At 44.6% G+C, this 17047-nt stretch overlaps 1 protein-coding gene across 1 annotated transcript; it reads left to right on the forward strand.

Annotated features, from left to right (window-relative positions):
- Positions 1–2450: 2450 nt before the first annotated feature.
- LOC100381433 (Boron transporter 1) lies at positions 2451–6768 on the forward strand. The gene is made up of 12 exons (NM_001174274.1): positions 2451–2849; positions 3045–3127; positions 3220–3412; positions 3509–3647; positions 4117–4282; positions 4437–4603; positions 4704–4877; positions 4967–5062; positions 5149–5289; positions 5386–5705; positions 5898–6165; positions 6292–6768. The coding sequence occupies exons 1-12, from the start codon at positions 2746–2748 to the stop codon at positions 6547–6549; spliced, it is 2109 nt and encodes a 702-aa protein (NP_001167745.1). The 5' UTR covers positions 2451–2745; the 3' UTR covers positions 6550–6768.
- Positions 6769–17047: the final 10279 nt, after the last annotated feature.

A 17047-nucleotide genomic window follows, 5' to 3' on the forward strand; every position in this document is an offset into this window, starting at 1 on the left:
GACATTCATTTGGTTGGAGAAGCAGAAGTGCAGAACTGGCGGCATGGCCAATTAGACAAACATTCGTCAGATAACACCAGACCAAAGCAACAGTAAGAAAGATGCTGCCTCTTGCTAATTAAATACTACCTCCGCCAAGACAACAATCGTGCATGTTGCATTGGGACAAAGGTAAGGTCAACTCTTGTTCTTCTGGTACCCCAGCTGAAGCCTGAAGCAAACCTCAGATTTCTTGGGTTCCTGGTTTCTTGTTTTATGGGAAGATTCCACAGCACACATGACACCGGATGCAGGTCTCAAGGAACGCCGTCACCTTGTACAAGCACCGTATTATTAGGGAGAAAAAAGATTAATAATTCATGTGCACATCACACTGATGGCAACTTGAGGCTGATCATGTAGCAGATAACAGGTGGATCATCTTACTAGTATGATATAATAGCCTCTACTTTATTTTGTTTCAGCCTGGATACTACTATCTCCATGCATGCATGTGGAAGGAACTTGCACTAAATTTGCAGTTTACATTAACTGCAGCAGGTGTGGTAAAGAATGTTTAGGGTTTAGAACATTGGTGGTCAATCCTAGAGATGTCATCCACCATTTGGAGGTACTCCCTCTGTAAGAAAAAAAAATATAATACGGTGCCATTTAAAGTGGTTTACGTTTGGCTAAATTTCTAATGAATTGTATTCATATTTATGGCTCTGAATCAACTATGAAAATGTATTTTACAATTAATCTAATACTCTATCTATACTATACTTAAAGCACCAGTTTCAACGGTCGTCGCGCGTCATCTTTTTACAAATAACCCCTCACAGCTATTTTAAATTAATCCGTTGCACGCCTATAAATGGCCAAACGGCGGCCCGGCACGGGCCAGACGCGCGCGGGCCACAACTCTGGCCCAGGCACGTCATGCCGGCCTGCTGACTGTTCCGAGCCAGCCCGTTAGTCCGTCGGCCCATTTGATTAAATTAGCGTAAAAATGTTAAAATATAGTGCAGGAGATGGGATTCAAACTCATGCCCTAATGAAAGAAGGGTAGGAGACACTAGGTAAAGTTATCTAACCAATAGAATATCATGCTCAAATGTTTTTAATATTGAATATAAATTATATATATCTATATACGTTTTTTGTAAAATAAAAATATATAATCGTGTCGAGCCGGACCAGCACTACGGGCCGAGGCTACAGCCCAAGCACGGCACGACGTTCTTGGCTCTTGCAAGCATTAGGTCGTTTCTGAGACCACATTGACGCAATGGACTTCATGGTGTTTGATGTTGCTGAATTGGATGGAGCAACAATAATTTGTCACAATAACAGTAAAATGAAAGGTTATTTATTGGTTTTAAATGTTAGTAATTGCTACAAAGTAGCATAATTTATATGGAGCGCATCCAGTTTTTATTGATGCCTGACTTTAGCAAACACTTCATATTTTGATCTATCTTTTTATAAGTTTGAGTTTATGTGACTTATTTTAGAAACTTGAGCTCACAAACTTTCTCTTATTTGGTCTCTGTATTGTGGAATTATGTCATTTTACAATCTTTGTTTGTTCAGTCAGTCGTTGTGAACTTTCTTCTAATCGCTCACTTCATTGACCGTGTTGTACCAAGACATATTGGATGGAGTAAATAATAACATCGGTTAGCTAAATCAAAAAATATTATATGGAGAGCGGATACGATCAATAAAAAATCTTAAATTTTTTTGTTGATAAGATATATAGGTATTGTTATAAGCCGTCGCAACGCACGGGCAACCGACTAGTCTGTGTTAAAATATTAGTCGTCGTAGCAGTTAAATTTTATTATGTATATGTTCAACCAGATGTCAATAAATCTAGATATATATATAAAACACATATATTAAATATGGTATAAATCTATCAAAATACTAAAATAACTAATATTTAGTAATATTTATTTGGTAATAGCGAAGCTCGTTGGGTCCTTCTCTTCCCCTGGACAGCAGACAGCTGAGCCAGAGCTGCCCTGGCATTCTGGCCCTGCCTTGCCATCCGAGTGAACAAAACCAAAAAATTATTATTTGTCCTCTTGCTGACCACCCCCCCCCCCCCCCCCCCCCCCCCTCCCCCGGTTTTCCTTTTCCTTCTGAACTTAACAATACAGTGGTAGATAAAATAAAATTAGCTCCGACACTTGCTGCAGCAGTTACATGATCACAAAGCCCACCAGTGACACACCCCACTGGAGCCCTCTTGTGCTTTTGCTTTGCGTGCGCAGAGCTCAGCATTCAGCAAGACTCGCTGCAACAGTTCTCGAGCAATGCATTTTTTTTCCTCAGATAACTTTTTTGCTTTAAATTTTTTTCTACCAAGATTTCTCTTTGTGAATTGACAGTGGTGTGCCCCTCCCCTGCCACTTCCTATATATCTGCCCTCTATCGCAACTCCGTTGCTCTGTAGCGGTTACCTCCCTTTCGCTCTACTGCTCTCTCTCTCTCTCTGGACCTTGCCGTTCTCTCCCTCGTCGGCAATCAGCCCGCTTCCTGTGCTCTCTATGCTCCCCTTCCGTTCGTAGCCTCGGCCTTCGTCTCCCTCCATGGACCCGCGCTAAATGCATCGCGAGATTCCAAACCGGTAGCGTTTCTTCCTGCTCCATCCGCCGCAAGATGTAAGCAAGGGCCTCACTTCACACCCGGAGTGGGAGACCATCCAGAATACATCCTCAGATCTTCTTGTGTCTGAGAAAAAAGCGACGCCCTTCAATGGAGGAGAGCTTCGTGCCCTTGCGGGGCATCAAGAACGACCTCCACGGGAGGCTCGCCTGCTACAAGCAGGACTGGGCCGGAGGGTTCCGTGCCGGTATCAGGTAAGGCTAATCTAATCTTTGCTCGCAACAATCTTGCATTGTGCTGTTTAGGATTACAAGTTCGGTATCACCACTATGGCGCCAAAACCTTGAAACTGGCTGCGATGTCCTTCTGTTGCTGTTCTCAAGTTTGTTTGTTCTTGCCTGCCCCCAAGATCTTGAATGAAAAGGAGTGCTTTTTTGGGAGTGTTTCAGGATCCTGGCGCCGACGACCTACATATTCTTCGCGTCCGCGATACCGGTCATATCGTTCGGGGAGCAATTGGAGAGGAACACTGGTAAATAAAACAGGGGGATTCAAAACTTGTACTTGGTGGCGTTAGTTTCAGTCAGTACAGTGGGTGAGCAGAGGAGCTTATTTTGTGAGCAGATGGAGTCCTCACGGCAGTGCAGACGTTGGCATCCACTGCGCTGTGCGGCGTAATCCACTCCATCGTGGGAGGGCAGCCGCTGCTGATCCTGGGAGTCGCCGAACCGACGGTGCTCATGTACACATTCATGTTCAGCTTCGCCAAGGACAGGCCCGACCTCGGGCGGAGTCTGTTCCTGGCCTGGACCGGTTGGTAGGTCATCCTTGCTGTGTGTGCTGGCTGAGAATTCTATTGCAGATTTGGACGTTGTTTCAGCTGATCCTTGCCGTGTGTCATGTACGCGTGCAGGGTTTGCGTGTGGACTGCCATCCTACTCTTCTTGCTGGCCATACTAGGCGCGTGCTCCATCATCAACCGGTTCACCCGCGTCGCTGGCGAGCTGTTTGGGCTTCTGATCGCTATGCTCTTCATGCAGCAGGCTATCAAGGTTGGTGAAAGCTGCAGGGCTTTTCGGTTTCAAGCCATTTGCTGCTTAACCTTATGCTGATGCAGAAACTTTTTTAAGGCAAACTCCAGTTACCTTGCCTCTCCAGATTGCATAGTACTCCAGTCAGTCTGAATGCAACTAACTAGTGGAGAATCGAGTAGGTTGGTCAAAGGCATGTGCAAGTGCTGAAAAGCACATGGAAGCCAATGGAGATGTGAAGGTGTCTCCAGCTTCTGCTTTTGTGCCATTGGTCACTACTGCAACCAAATATTTCAGTGTTCTCGGTTTGGAACAGAAGTAGATAAAATTAAGAATGCTTCTTTATAAAATAAATGGTGTTTTTCTGGAAAAAATGTTCCTTAGAAATATTTTAAAAATGTCATAAATTCATATGTACCAAAGTAATTTGCAAGTTGACTTCTCTGTGGCCATCTGGATGTGTAAGCTCACCAGTCTGTGATGGGCACAGGGACTTATCGATGAGTTCCGCATTCCTGAGAGGGAAGACCGAAAGGCGCTAGAGTTTGTTCCATCATGGCGGTTTGCCAACGGAATGTTTGCAATTGTGTTGTCGTTTGGCCTTTTACTCACTGCCCTGAGGAGCAGGAAGGCACGGTCATGGCGCTATGGAGCAGGTATGCATCTGAAAACTGAACCTGTCCTGCAGATGCTATGAGAACTATATATAACTCTCTCCCTTGATCCTTTGTGTTGCTTATGACTGTGAAAGTGTGAAGCACCTCACTTAGTCCAATACCAAATTTCTGATGATAATACTCTTATACCTAGGTTGGCTGCGTGGCTTCATCGCTGACTATGGTGTTCCACTGATGGTGCTAGTTTGGACTGGAGTGTCTTACATACCATATGGAAATGTACCAAAAGCAATTCCGCGACGCCTTTTCAGTCCTAATCCATGGTCCCCTGGTGCATACGATAACTGGACAGTCATCAAGGTACTCAAACATTCACAGAAGGATTCTAAAATATTGTTTTTATTGATGTGAAACATCGTTGCTTATCGATTATTTTTTTCGACATAAACCAAATGAGCAGGATATGACACAAGTTCCACTCCTCTACATCATTGGTGCCTTCATACCAGCAACAATGATTGCTGTTCTCTACTACTTCGATCATAGCGTTGCATCTCAGCTTGCTCAGCAGAAAGAGTTCAATTTGAGGAAACCTCCATCCTTCCACTATGATTTGCTTCTCTTAGGCTTCCTGGTATGCCCAGATGTGCATAATTCTAATTCTTGAGTACTAAGTTTTGGTGTTTTCTATACATTTCAATAACATCAGTGTTTGAACAATAGACGTTAATGTGTGGCCTTATTGGTATCCCTCCATCAAATGGTGTCATTCCACAATCACCCATGCACACGAAGAGTTTGGCTACTCTCAAGCATCAGGTGAGTTATGGAAGTTTTTAAATAGTACTTCAGAATACCATCTGGATATCTGATTTCTCACTCAAATGGCAAGCATTTCTGTTCAGCTGCTTCGTAACCGGCTAGTAGCCACTGCACGAAAGAGCATGAGCCAGAATGCGAGCTTGAGCCAACTGTATGGCAGCATGCAGGATGCTTATCAGCAGATGCAGACACCACTGGTTTATCAGCAACAGTCTGTCAGAAGAGTATGTGTTCTATTGCCCAAAACTTAGTAGTTCATATCTATTCAGATGATTTGGTTATATGACATTTTTCTACACCTTTTCAAAAAAAAAATACAGGGCTTAAATGAGCTCAAGGACTCAACAGTCCAGCTAGCTTCGAGTATGGGTAACATTGATGCACCAGTTGATGAGACAGTCTTTGACATAGAGAAAGAAATTGATGATCTGCTTCCCATTGAGGTCAAGGAGCAGCGCTTGAGCAACTTGCTACAGGCTTCCATGGTGGGTGGTTGTGTCGCTGCTATGCCACTACTCAAGAAGATCCCTACATCTGTCCTCTGGGGCTATTTTGCCTTCATGGCCATTGAGAGCTTGCCTGGTAACCAGTTTTGGGAAAGGATCTTGCTGCTCTTCACTGCTCCCAGCAGAAGATACAAGTATGTTTAATTTGTCTCAAAATATTACTCTTTGGCACCTCTGCTTCTGTTTTTTTTTTTGGCAAATCCACAAACTGCACAAAAAACATGATCCGATGGATGCAAGGAAGAATATATTATGCTAAATACTGTTAATGTAGCTGCTTCGGGAGACTGAAATTATTATTATACTGTACTGTAAATATTTCCCAGGGTGCTTGAAGAGTACCACACCACGTTCGTCGAGACAGTGCCATTCAAGACGATAGCCATGTTCACAATGTTCCAGACAGCGTACCTGTTGGTCTGCTTTGGAATCACATGGATTCCAATAGCTGGAGTTCTTTTCCCCCTCATGATCATGCTCCTGGTTCCAGTCAGGCAGTACATCCTCCCCAAGCTCTTCAAAGGTGCGCATCTAACTGACCTAGATGCAGCTGAATATGAGGAATCGCCGGCTATACCATTCAGCCTTGCTGCGGTAAGTTCAGAAAGACACCATCTATCCTGAAAAATACACGAGTCTTGCTCATCGACATAGTATTTTGTACTAGAACATTCTTAGTCATGTTGCATTTCCCTGAAACTCAAATCTCATGTATTTCAGCAAGACATCGATGTTGCATTCGGAAACACCCAGAGTGCAGAAATCCTAGACAACATGGTCACAAGAAGCCGGGGTGAGATCAAACGCATCAACAGCCCGAAGATCACCAGCTCAGGTGGCACGCCTGTGGCAGAACTGAAAGGCATCCGCAGCCCATCCATTTCTGAAAAAGCATACAGCCCTCGTGTCATTGAGCTCTGGCATGAGCGCAGCCCTAGGACGCCGTCCATGCTGGGTGAAGGCTCAACACCAAAGTGAATGAAAGCAACGATACATTGCTTAAGCTATTCAACCACTGGTCATCAGTTATATGAGTGGTTTTAAAGTGGTTTCAGTGTTAGTATCCTTATATGAAGATGTCCTCTGATGAGATTACTACTTATGTGTATCTCCAGTCTCTCTTTTTTTTGTTCTCCTGATTAAAGGAGTGATATACCTGTAATCTCTGAACTAGCAGAATATTAGAGTGGCTACTTGAAAAATCATGTCACTAGCATATTATCATTCTTTAATTGTCTATAATCATTGATACTATATTACTATGTACATGAAATTGGTGGAAATTATGCACATGCATTTCCATTGAACCCAAGCATGTATCTGGATTCTGGAATACTCAAATGCTCACAATATTCCATTGACGGCGGTGGTGAAGCATGGAACTTTATAGACCCTGCTTCCCTTCTGAATTTGCACACATTTTGCATTTTTGCTAGTTGTAACAAGTTCTCTTGCTTCTTTTTACTTGAATTTGTAGTTGTTGAGTTATGCTATAATAATAGTATCTATTGATGTAGCACATCGGTGGATGCAAATGTAGATGGATTATCAACGATGATGTGGTTTTGAGATTACTTTTGCTTCCAAAATGTATGCTGAATGTATGATTCAATAATCAATTTAGAACGTGAAGTTCTAAAGCACACTGCTGACGCAAATTTCTTGAAATCCAGTGAACGGAAAGTTCAGGAAAGGGAGAAGGTGTAATATACACTTTATCTAGAGAAGTTTTTTACTTGAGAGCTTCATCGAGAGATGGGCATGCGAAAAAACAAGATAAGGTCAGAAATGACTGATTCAGACAGAAAGATGATTGCATAGGGAGATACCAAGTCTTCCACTCTACTTATCTGTAGAGACATGCCATGTTGATTCCAGCAGTATTAATTTGTTAGGCTGCATCACAAGTTGTAAGACATGGTATGCTTGTATAGGAGACCTGCATGGCCACTGTTCTCAATGTTAAGACTTAAGATGCCATGTCCATCTGCTGAATACAACATGTTCATGTTACTATAGAGTGAAAGGCTGCTTGTGGAGTTTCATCTGATGCAAGGAACAAAGGGGACACCTGCAATACATGTCATGCCTGCAGTAGGTAGAAAGTGCAGAGACTCACTTGAGGGTGGCACCACAGCACAGAACAGCACAGCTACATCTACATTCCATTCCATCCCTCTTTCAACTGCAGCCATGATTCCAGCGACGCCTGCTGCTCCCAAGACCCGTTTCAGTAAAGGTGGCACGTGTGGCGATGAATTGCAGCTTATCATTAAAAACGGCGCGGGAGCGAAGCGGATCGCTCAAGACTTCAACGTGGCGGACACCTCCCTAAGTCCTGTTGGGCCCTTTAGCCCTCCAGTGGATGATGGGCCAGTTTTTGGGCCATCCCTTTCTCAGAGTCGGCTCGTTCCTTTTGGCGCGCTCTGGGCCCTGATGGCCTGCGTGGTCCCTCTGACCCACTCCCATTCGGCTCCACCCGTTCGGGTCTACACCAGAAAACGGCTTCGCTGGAAGCCGGCAATGGACTCCTTGCTCCTAGCGACTGACGCCCCCATGGCTGGGGATGGTGAACCTTCTGCGGCCGTGGCAGTTGCGTTGGCGACTCCGGCAGAGGAAGGGTCTCCCCCTGCTTCGCTGGTTGGGGAAGGTGAACCTTCCTCGGCCGTGGCAGTTGCATTGGCGACTCCGGTTGAGGAAGATTCTCCCCCTGCTTCGCTGGATGGGGAAGGTGAATCTTCCGTGGCTGTGGCAGTTGCGTTGGCGACTTCGGTTGAGGAAGGTTCTCCCCCTGCTTCGCCATAGCCCCTTGCTGCGGCGGATCTAAGGTGCCCTGTCTCGGCCGTGGTCGCGGCAGCTGCAATGGCAACTCTAGCCAGGGCTAGAATCGAGACTTTATTAAATGCTCATTGTCTGTATCCGTCAACTCCTCTAAATATCATCACTCAAGGTGCTTAGGAAAAAAATTATCGAGCTCATCCTCCTCTGTCAGATCATTTTCCTCCTTTCCCAGTACCCGTGAGAGAGCGTCCTGATTGACATGCACTTCCGGTTTCGAAATTTTTGAATTAGCCCATAACTCTACCAAGTTATGAACAACACTATCATTTGAAGGAAAAGAGAAACCTAAAGGTTGCAGCCTATTCAAGATAAACTCAGCAGAGATACCACCCGCTTGCCTGTACCATTCGCTGCAGACCCATGCCAATCCCCGCCATTCTTCTTCTTGTTGTTACTTTGATCAGATTCATTCGTTGGGTGATGACCAGATTTTAAATCATTTTCCTTTGAATTCTGCCCCTCATCTTCACCAAAACCGATGTCATCTAAGTCCATAGGTTCTGGTTCTCTTCATCCATATTTTCCTCTACTCTAAACTGCAACTCATACAAGTAATCCCCAATCACAACATCCACAAACTGAGGGATCAAACTAGCATCAAGGACCATCACCTATAACCTGCATATGTCAAAATCTATTGGTGAACTTCATATCCACTGCTTTTGTTACCCCCAACATTGATCCAACTGTCCAGATAATTTAAAACTCCCTTAGCTCCTTTGGGATACCAGAAAATTGAATCCAAAACTTTAGGCAAAGCAGATTTAACTTCCATTGGCAGTACTGTTTCCTCTATTATCATGTAAGCTTTAAATTTAATCAAAACAACTCCTCACTCTATCATGTGATCTATTTCTACCCTAGAAGGAAATTGAACCTTGAACATATCCTTCTTAGTATGTTCCACCTCCCACTTCCATGAGCTAGACACTAATCTCTCAAGCTCAGAAATCACTTGAGGCACAGAGAGTGAGCCACCAGTCACACTGATTATGGCCAATTTAGAATCAGATTTTTTTTCTTCTGGGTAGGCCCATGCGGGATGTAATAGAATCCTAAACCATCAAACGCATAACCACACATAGAAGCCTCCTGTTGGGGGTCTTCTCCGCCAAAGGTCCTCTAAACAAAAACACCTTCGGTAGAACGATACACAAGCAGGTGTGACATGAAGGTGTAAGCCGAAGCTACTATTGAAGGAGCTTCGCATGGTGACGCGCTAAAGACAAAGGACGTTACCGACTTAAAGAGGAAAAGACTGTATAGCCCTTGATAATTTGTATTGTAATTGTAATCAGCCATCAGGGTTATGGATGTAATTTTATCTGGGCTGTGTCCCGTGCCTATAAATAGATGAACAGTACCTCTGTACTGTTCACGCTGACTTGTAATCACTCTCGCGTCACTCTCGCTTTTTCACCTTCTGTCAAGTCGAAGGTACAAATGTAATATAAATATCATTGATGTTTGTTCATGTTTACACAAAATAAGAATATAAATAGTCTAATGATTTAAAATGATTATTCATATTCCCTTTGTGTTTTATATGTCTCTGTTTACATTCCCGCTTACTAAAATGATGAAAGTATGTCCTTCATGATCTTCGTCTGAAGATCATTATATCCTAAGGGAGATAATGCTCCGAAGGACGAATGTCTCTAATCGTTAACAATTGTGTTACTTTGTCCTTGGTATTTAGCATCCGAGAACAAGGACCAACACCTCCGGTTTGGGCCTCCGAAACAACGGACATCTCATTGTATTATGGGCGTTACTCCTGCAAATGTCTAACACCCTGAATTTGGGGTATAAATTTTCTTCTCTAAATGTCTACCAAATTCAGGTGTTACCTCTTGTCTCTGTCTAGACTCTCTCTCTCTTTCTTTTGATTAGAATTAAGTTAATTAGGTGAGGGAGTAATTATTTATTTTGTCAAAACTATGTGAGTCATGAATTGTTGCATCATGTTGAACCTAAATTATTCTTTTGTTTGATGCACATGTTTGGAATTATTTGAATTGGTGTTTGAATTTGATTTGAATCCATAAAGATAGAAAAGCAATTAGAAATTCCAGGAAGAAGGAAAAGACCATTTCGACACAATTAGCCCAAGCTGGCCCAGTCTCGCGCCCGTGCGTCCGCCCTTCTCTGACAGGCGGCCCCCGCCTGTCAGTGCCGTCTCACGCCCGCTCTCTCTTCTCTCTCTCCCTCTTGCTGCCCAGTGGGGACGACTTGTCGGCGCCGATCTCCTCCACGTGTGTGCACCTTCTCTCGTTGTCTCGCGGGCCCCGCTCATCGGCCTGGCAGCCCGTTCACTCGCCCGCTCTCGCTGACCCGTGGGTTCCATCTGTCGGACCCTTCCCTCCCGAACCGCCCGCGCACGACCCACGCGTCGCTGTGGACTCCACGCCCACGACGCACGCCGAGGCCGCGCCCGTCCCCACCCCGGTCCTTTTCTAGCTACCTAGTGCCCCACTCGCTCCCCTTCCCCTCACTCACGCACTTGCAGCCCTCAGCACTCGCACCGCGCGCACACCCAGGGAGCTCCGCCGCTGTTCGCCATGGTCTCGCGCCCGCTCTATGGTTGTCGTCGAGCCCTCGTCGTGTTTGTTGCCTCGGTGAGCTTCGCATTGTCACCCGCGACCTGGGACACCCCTCGGTTTGCCCCGTCCCCCTCTGTTTCTCTCAGTCCATGCACACCGGTTCTCTCTCTGCCCCACTGCAGCACCGCCGCCATCGACCCGTGTCCTTGCCGTGCCCCGGACGCCGTTCGTGAGTCCCAGAGCCTTCTCTCAAGGTAACTGATCTAACCTCGCCCCTAATTTCCCCCGGTATGCCCCTAGTCACGTGCGATTGCTAGCCGGAGTATCCCCCGGTCCGCCGAGGACTCCCCCTCCGTCGTCTGGTCGCCTCAGCCCCATTCCTGCAATCCCGACCCCTCCCAAACCTTTTTGGCTACCCAGACCGACCCCTAGCGCCCTAGGAGCCCCAGTCTACCTCGTATCCGATAGCTGCGCCGCCGCGGGCGTGTACGACGCCGCCCCTGGCTGGCTGGAGAAGGTAAAGCCCCCCAGTGCCCATCCTAACCGTCCAGTTTTGATCTGACAACCCGGATTCGCGGATAACGGTTCGCGCGATTCGTGGAACCAGAGCCGTCGATCTGCGATCCTGTGGCCAGCGCGCCCTGCGCCCACGACGTACTGCTGACCCGCCCTGCGTGTCAGCGTCTCAACCCCCCCCCCCCCGAGCCCACCTGTCAGCGCCCGCCGCGTTCGCGCTCGGATCTAATCTCGACCGTTGATTTAAGATCTGACGGCTGAGCAGACCCGATAACCCTTGCGTGATCTTTTTGTTAAAGAAACCCTCGGCTTCTGAGATTCAACCCGTCGTCCCTATGTTTCACGCGTAGACCCCTGGTTTCTTGCAAACAGACCCCTGACCTTTTATTTAATCACAGATTTAGACCTAATTTTGTATTTTAAACTTTAAAACTTGCTTATTTCATATCTTTTGCATATGAACTCCAAATTGAGTGATTCAAATTGCAAAATGTTCATAGGATTATTCTCTGTTCAAATAAATTATGATCATTCACTGTATGTACACTTTAATTTTATGCCTAGACTATAGGTTAGTGTATGTAATAATTTGTTTATGAAATAAGAAAATAAGAAGGGAAAACCCTAATGGTACTTAGGTGTTTAATCTTGTGAGATTAATAATATGCCATGTACGAATTTATCCCTGGTATATTTTTGTGTCTTACTAAAATTAGTGGAACTAAATTATGTAAGCCATGGAGATGGATAACATTTCGAGAATCACAAATCTCTAAGTTTACCAGTTCACCCTAGCACCTAGGTTTACCTGTTGTGTTTATACTGTTCTGTCAAATTTGTGTTCACTTGATTGCATATGTTTGGTGTATTGTTCTTTTGTCTTTATCCAAATGTATTGAATGCATGATTGCTTTGTTTAGACAATGAGCAGCCCGTGGTTCCTGAGTGTGTTGCTGAAAACCTTCCTGAGCAACAACTTGGTGAAGGCAAGTGTCATCTGACCCATTATGTTCTACATACTTTATAATTCACTGTCCCGCATTACTTTATTGAAACCTAAGGATTAACTAGTCTATATTTACCTTATCCTTGTTTACCTTTTGGGTTATCATGGTTAGCTTTATGCTATTGCTTTAACTTAATCATTGAACATGATGTGAATATTTATGATACAACCTGGTGAGGTGTAGTTGGCTTTGTCGTAGGACCGTCAATTTGGTCCGGGAACAGTACTTGCTCTGCCGAGGGTGGTTGCCGAGGTTCTTTCGATTTGGTTCTGTTAGTCACTCTTCCAGTGGGGAGAAGTATTGTGTTTATCAAACTGGAGAAACCTAACGGGCGACTATGACCTCTGGGGAATCTTTATAAAGGCTACGTAGTGAGACCCTGTCAGGTCACCTTGGTAGTGATCAATGGAGAGTCATGATCTCCGGGCGGAACAGGAGTCACGACTCGTGGGTAAAGTGTGCAACCTCTAAAGAGTGTTAGAAACTGGTATATTAGCCATGCTCATGGTTAAGAGCAACCTTGGGATCCTCTTTGATTAGAAGAACTTTGGATGCTTTTATGATGATGTTTAATGATGATGGTTATAATTATGATCTCTGGTATTTCCTCTTGGATGGAGTACAATTTGGTAATAACTAGGTTTATTACTAAAATTTGGCTCTACTATTAGTAATAAATACTTGACCAACTAAAATCAACTGCATAACCTTAACTCCACATACAGCTAGTCCACTTTAGCCAAACGAGACATTTGCTGAATACGTTGATGTGTATTCACCCTTGCTTTAAAAACCACCCCCACCCTAGGTTGTCCTCACTGTATTCAATGCTCAGGAGGAGATGCAGGCAACATGGAGGACTTTGAGGAGTTTCAGGACTACGACGAGTTCTAGTTATGTTAGTGGCAAACCCACAGTCAGCTGCCTATGAAGGCCTTATCTGCTACGTTTCGTATTCCGCACTTTGATAATGTTAACGACTATGTTAAGTAATGACTCTATGGATGTCTTGGATATCTTGATGTAATAAAGTACCTATTTCGCTATTTATTTTGAGCAATGTGTGATGATGTCCAATTATGTAATCGCTATGTACGTGAGTTTCTGCTCCTAGCACGTACATGGTTCGCATTCGGTTTGCCTTCCAAAACCGGGTGTGACATAAGTGGTATTGTTGGGGGCCTTCCTCTTTTGAAGGTCCTCAAAAACATGACTAACCATCTGCTTTTTGCATAACATGAATTGCTACAGGGAGCTTTGGCTTCAGGATTGAGGTTTTCTCCCATGGCAAAGGTATACAAGACGAAGATATAGCATGGAGATGATAAGTATGAACGCTGAAACTATAGCCGAAGAGTAACAACTTCGATTTAAATGATGATGAAGACCAAACATGATGCCGGCCCAAAGAGAAAAAGACTAGCTAGTCCCTAATAATTTATGTTGTAGTTATGAGTAAATGTTGAGGACACAAATGTAGTTTTACTCGGGCTGCGTCTCGTGCCTATAAATAGATGAATAGTAGCACTGTACTGTTCACGCTGGATTGTAATCGCTCTCGCATTAACACCTTTGAACAAGCCGAAGGTATCAGTGTAATATAAATTCTGCTAATGTCCATATGCGTACTACGAAATACATGTATGTATGAGCCAATAGATTACATACATTGTCTTTACATATCTCAATTCTTATGAATCATGAAGGCATGTCATTCATGACCTTTGTCAGAAGATTATTATATCCGAGAGGAAATAATACTTCAGAGGATGAAGGTCCATGATCTTTAACAATTGTGTTGTATTGTTCTTAATTCACAACATTTGAGAACAAGTGACCAAAATTGGCGCCCACTTTCGGTGAACTCAATCGACCACCTTTGACAAGCATTCACCTTCGTCATGCCGCCGAAGAAGTCAATAGCGACAGGGGCTGCCCTTCAGCCACTGGACACCAACCAAGAGACTCTCTCTCTCAGAGAAGCCCGGAGCTAGAAAAGGAAGGCTACCAGCCCAACACCGTAGGAGGAGGAGTTGGACCAAGAAATCAGAGACCTAGAAGCTATACACCAACAAGTGCAGAGGAAGAGAGAGAAGATTCTTCGGTTAGCTGACCTTCAGAGGAAGATCGACGAAGTTGCTGAAGAAATGTATCACATCACGCAAGATGACCAAGGACGAAGGCCTCAACAGAGAGAGCTTCGTCAAAAAAGTCCAATCAATGATGATGAATGGTATGATGACTTTCATCATGATAATTTTGCTTTTGATGATGCTTCTCCTTTAGCAGCAGAATTGCAGGCTACCCCATGGCCACCATCTTACAAGCCACCGCACATGAGTTACGAAGCAACCATATCCTCATATGGTGGCAACGCGGCTGTCATGGCGAAATCCTTCCTCATGGCAATCAGGAGTGTAGCTCAGACGTGGTATTCTTCCCTTCACCCAGGAACGATCACGTCATGGCAAAAGCTGAAGGATATGCTGGTAACTAGCTTTCAGGGTTTTTAGACGAAGTCAGTAACTGCCCAAGCCTTGTTCCAGTGTACGCAAGACCATAAAGAGTACTTGCAGGCATATGTTCAAAGATTTATGTGACTCAGAGCCCAGGCGCCAACGATGCCAAATGAGATTGTCATTGAAGCTATGATCAAGGGGCTCCGACAAGACCGACAGCGCAATATTTTGCTAGGAAGCCACCGCAAACTCTGGAAAAGCTCCTCCAGAAGATGGATGGGTACATCAGGGCTAATAATGACTTTCGACAGAGAAGGGAGGAGGCCTATAGGTATTCTAAGATGACTAGGGGCTTCGGAGGAAGGCTCCACCCTAGGCATGTCAGAACAATCCACAATCCTAGCTCAAGTGATTATAGGGCAAACCACACTCAAGGAAATCAACAAAGCTCCCAATCTTCAGGAATGCAACAAAGCTCTTACAGGCCACCAGCTCTAAGAGGCAGAGGAGGAAGAAGCTTCGAAGGAAGGTTCAGTTCCAAACCAAGGAGGTTGTTCTGTTTATTCTGTGGGGAGGATAAGGGACATACAACAAGGACGTGCCATGTCACGATCCAAAAGCAAAACGAGATAGCTGAAGCCGAAGCACGGCAGAATCAGACGAAGCAGGTCCTACACACTACTTCTTGTTGTTTGCCATATATCCCTGAGTATGTGGGCAACTAGCAACCCACAACATCTGTTGCTTCGGCAACTCATTCTCAAGCTGCATGGGCTCACCTACCACCACCACCACCTATGGTACCAACCTTGATTCACAATCGGCAGCCAGAAGGGCATCGTCAAGCATAGCAACAACACGACACACGAGAAGAGTCTGAAGCTCGCATAGTCAACAACATTGTGCCTGAATCAAGACATATTTACTAAAGCAATACAGGGGCTCGACCAGAAAGCTTCCAAGTTCAATGTATTTATTACTTTTCTGTCCTTATATTTCCCAAGACAATATAAGAAGGTTCAACCTTCGGTCTGTTGTAATAAATTTGTGGTTACACCATCGAGTGTAACAAGAAGGGTGGCGAAGCTCCAAAGTCGTTCCTAAGGGAATGCAGAGCTAAAATACCACCTAAGTAAAACGTGAAGAAGCTCCAAAGTTGTTCCTAAGGGGATGAAGAGCTGAAATACCACCTAAGTAAATGGTGAAGAAGCTCCAAAGTCGTTCCTAAGGGGATGCAGAGCCTAGCTCCAAAGTCGTTCCTAAGAGAATGCAGAGCTGAAATACCACTTAAGTAAAAGGTGAAGAGACTTCAAAGTCGTTCCTAAGGAGATGCATAGTCTTATTTGCGCATCAATGTCATTTGCATTATATCATCACATCATATTGCATAGCATCTCATCATACATCATCCTGCATCAACAGAAACAGTGCAAAAAGAAGGAAAATTCCTCCTTCAGATATACTGCTAAACCCATGAGGTTAAGCCTATTTCGGCAAAAGAGCCATATCAAAGATACAAGATACATGCTTTTGACAGGTGTTGTCTTATGAAGCTTATATCTTCGACAACGATATTCTTATGCAATGTTCAGGGCAAAATCTTCAGAGTTACTTCGACAAAAAGAAGAGGGATTTCTTTCTTCGTGAAGCGTGAAAAGAAGGGATGGTGTTTTTTTGCCAGCGGCTCAAAAATGGTACGTACGAAGGTTTCACGCATCACAAAGAAATATATTGCATCAATACATATGAAAATATTTGATAATTGTTTCTTACAAAAACAAAAACTACGTACAAAGACTGTCGGTGTTTGGAGCCCGACCGCACACCTAGGGTTACCCTCGCGGTGCTTTTGGGTAGGACGGTGTTGTTGACTATAACTCAATGGTTCGTGCGAGATGCAAGAGAGATGACAGGCGATTTTCTATAGGTTCAGGCTGCTTTGAGATGCGTAACACCCTACTTCCTGGTGTGGATCTTTATGTGGTAGGTTACAAGGGAAAGCTCATGTATGGAGAAAGGCTAATGAGTTGAGTAGATGGTCGATGGAAATGATGGGGTACCCCTTAGGCCTTATATACTCGACCGTGGGGCACTACATGCGTATGTGATG

Source organism: Zea mays, chromosome 3, assembly GCF_902167145.1.
Source record: "Zea mays cultivar B73 chromosome 3, Zm-B73-REFERENCE-NAM-5.0, whole genome shotgun sequence".
Lineage (NCBI taxonomy): Eukaryota > Viridiplantae > Streptophyta > Magnoliopsida > Poales > Poaceae > Zea > Zea mays.

What these genes read in the sequence shown, in the direction of transcription:
- LOC100381433 (NM_001174274.1), top strand. Translation starts at nt 2,746, where the DNA reads ATGGAGGAGAGCTTCGTGCCCTTGCGGGGCATCAAGAACGACCTCCAC. An exon ending in GCAATTGGAGAGGAACACTG is followed by an intron (nt 3,128 to 3,219) that starts GTAAATAAAACA and finishes TTTTGTGAGCAG; the next exon opens with ATGGAGTCCTCACGGCAGTG. An exon ending in ATAACTGGACAGTCATCAAG is followed by an intron (nt 4,604 to 4,703) that starts GTACTCAAACAT and finishes CCAAATGAGCAG; the next exon opens with GATATGACACAAGTTCCACT.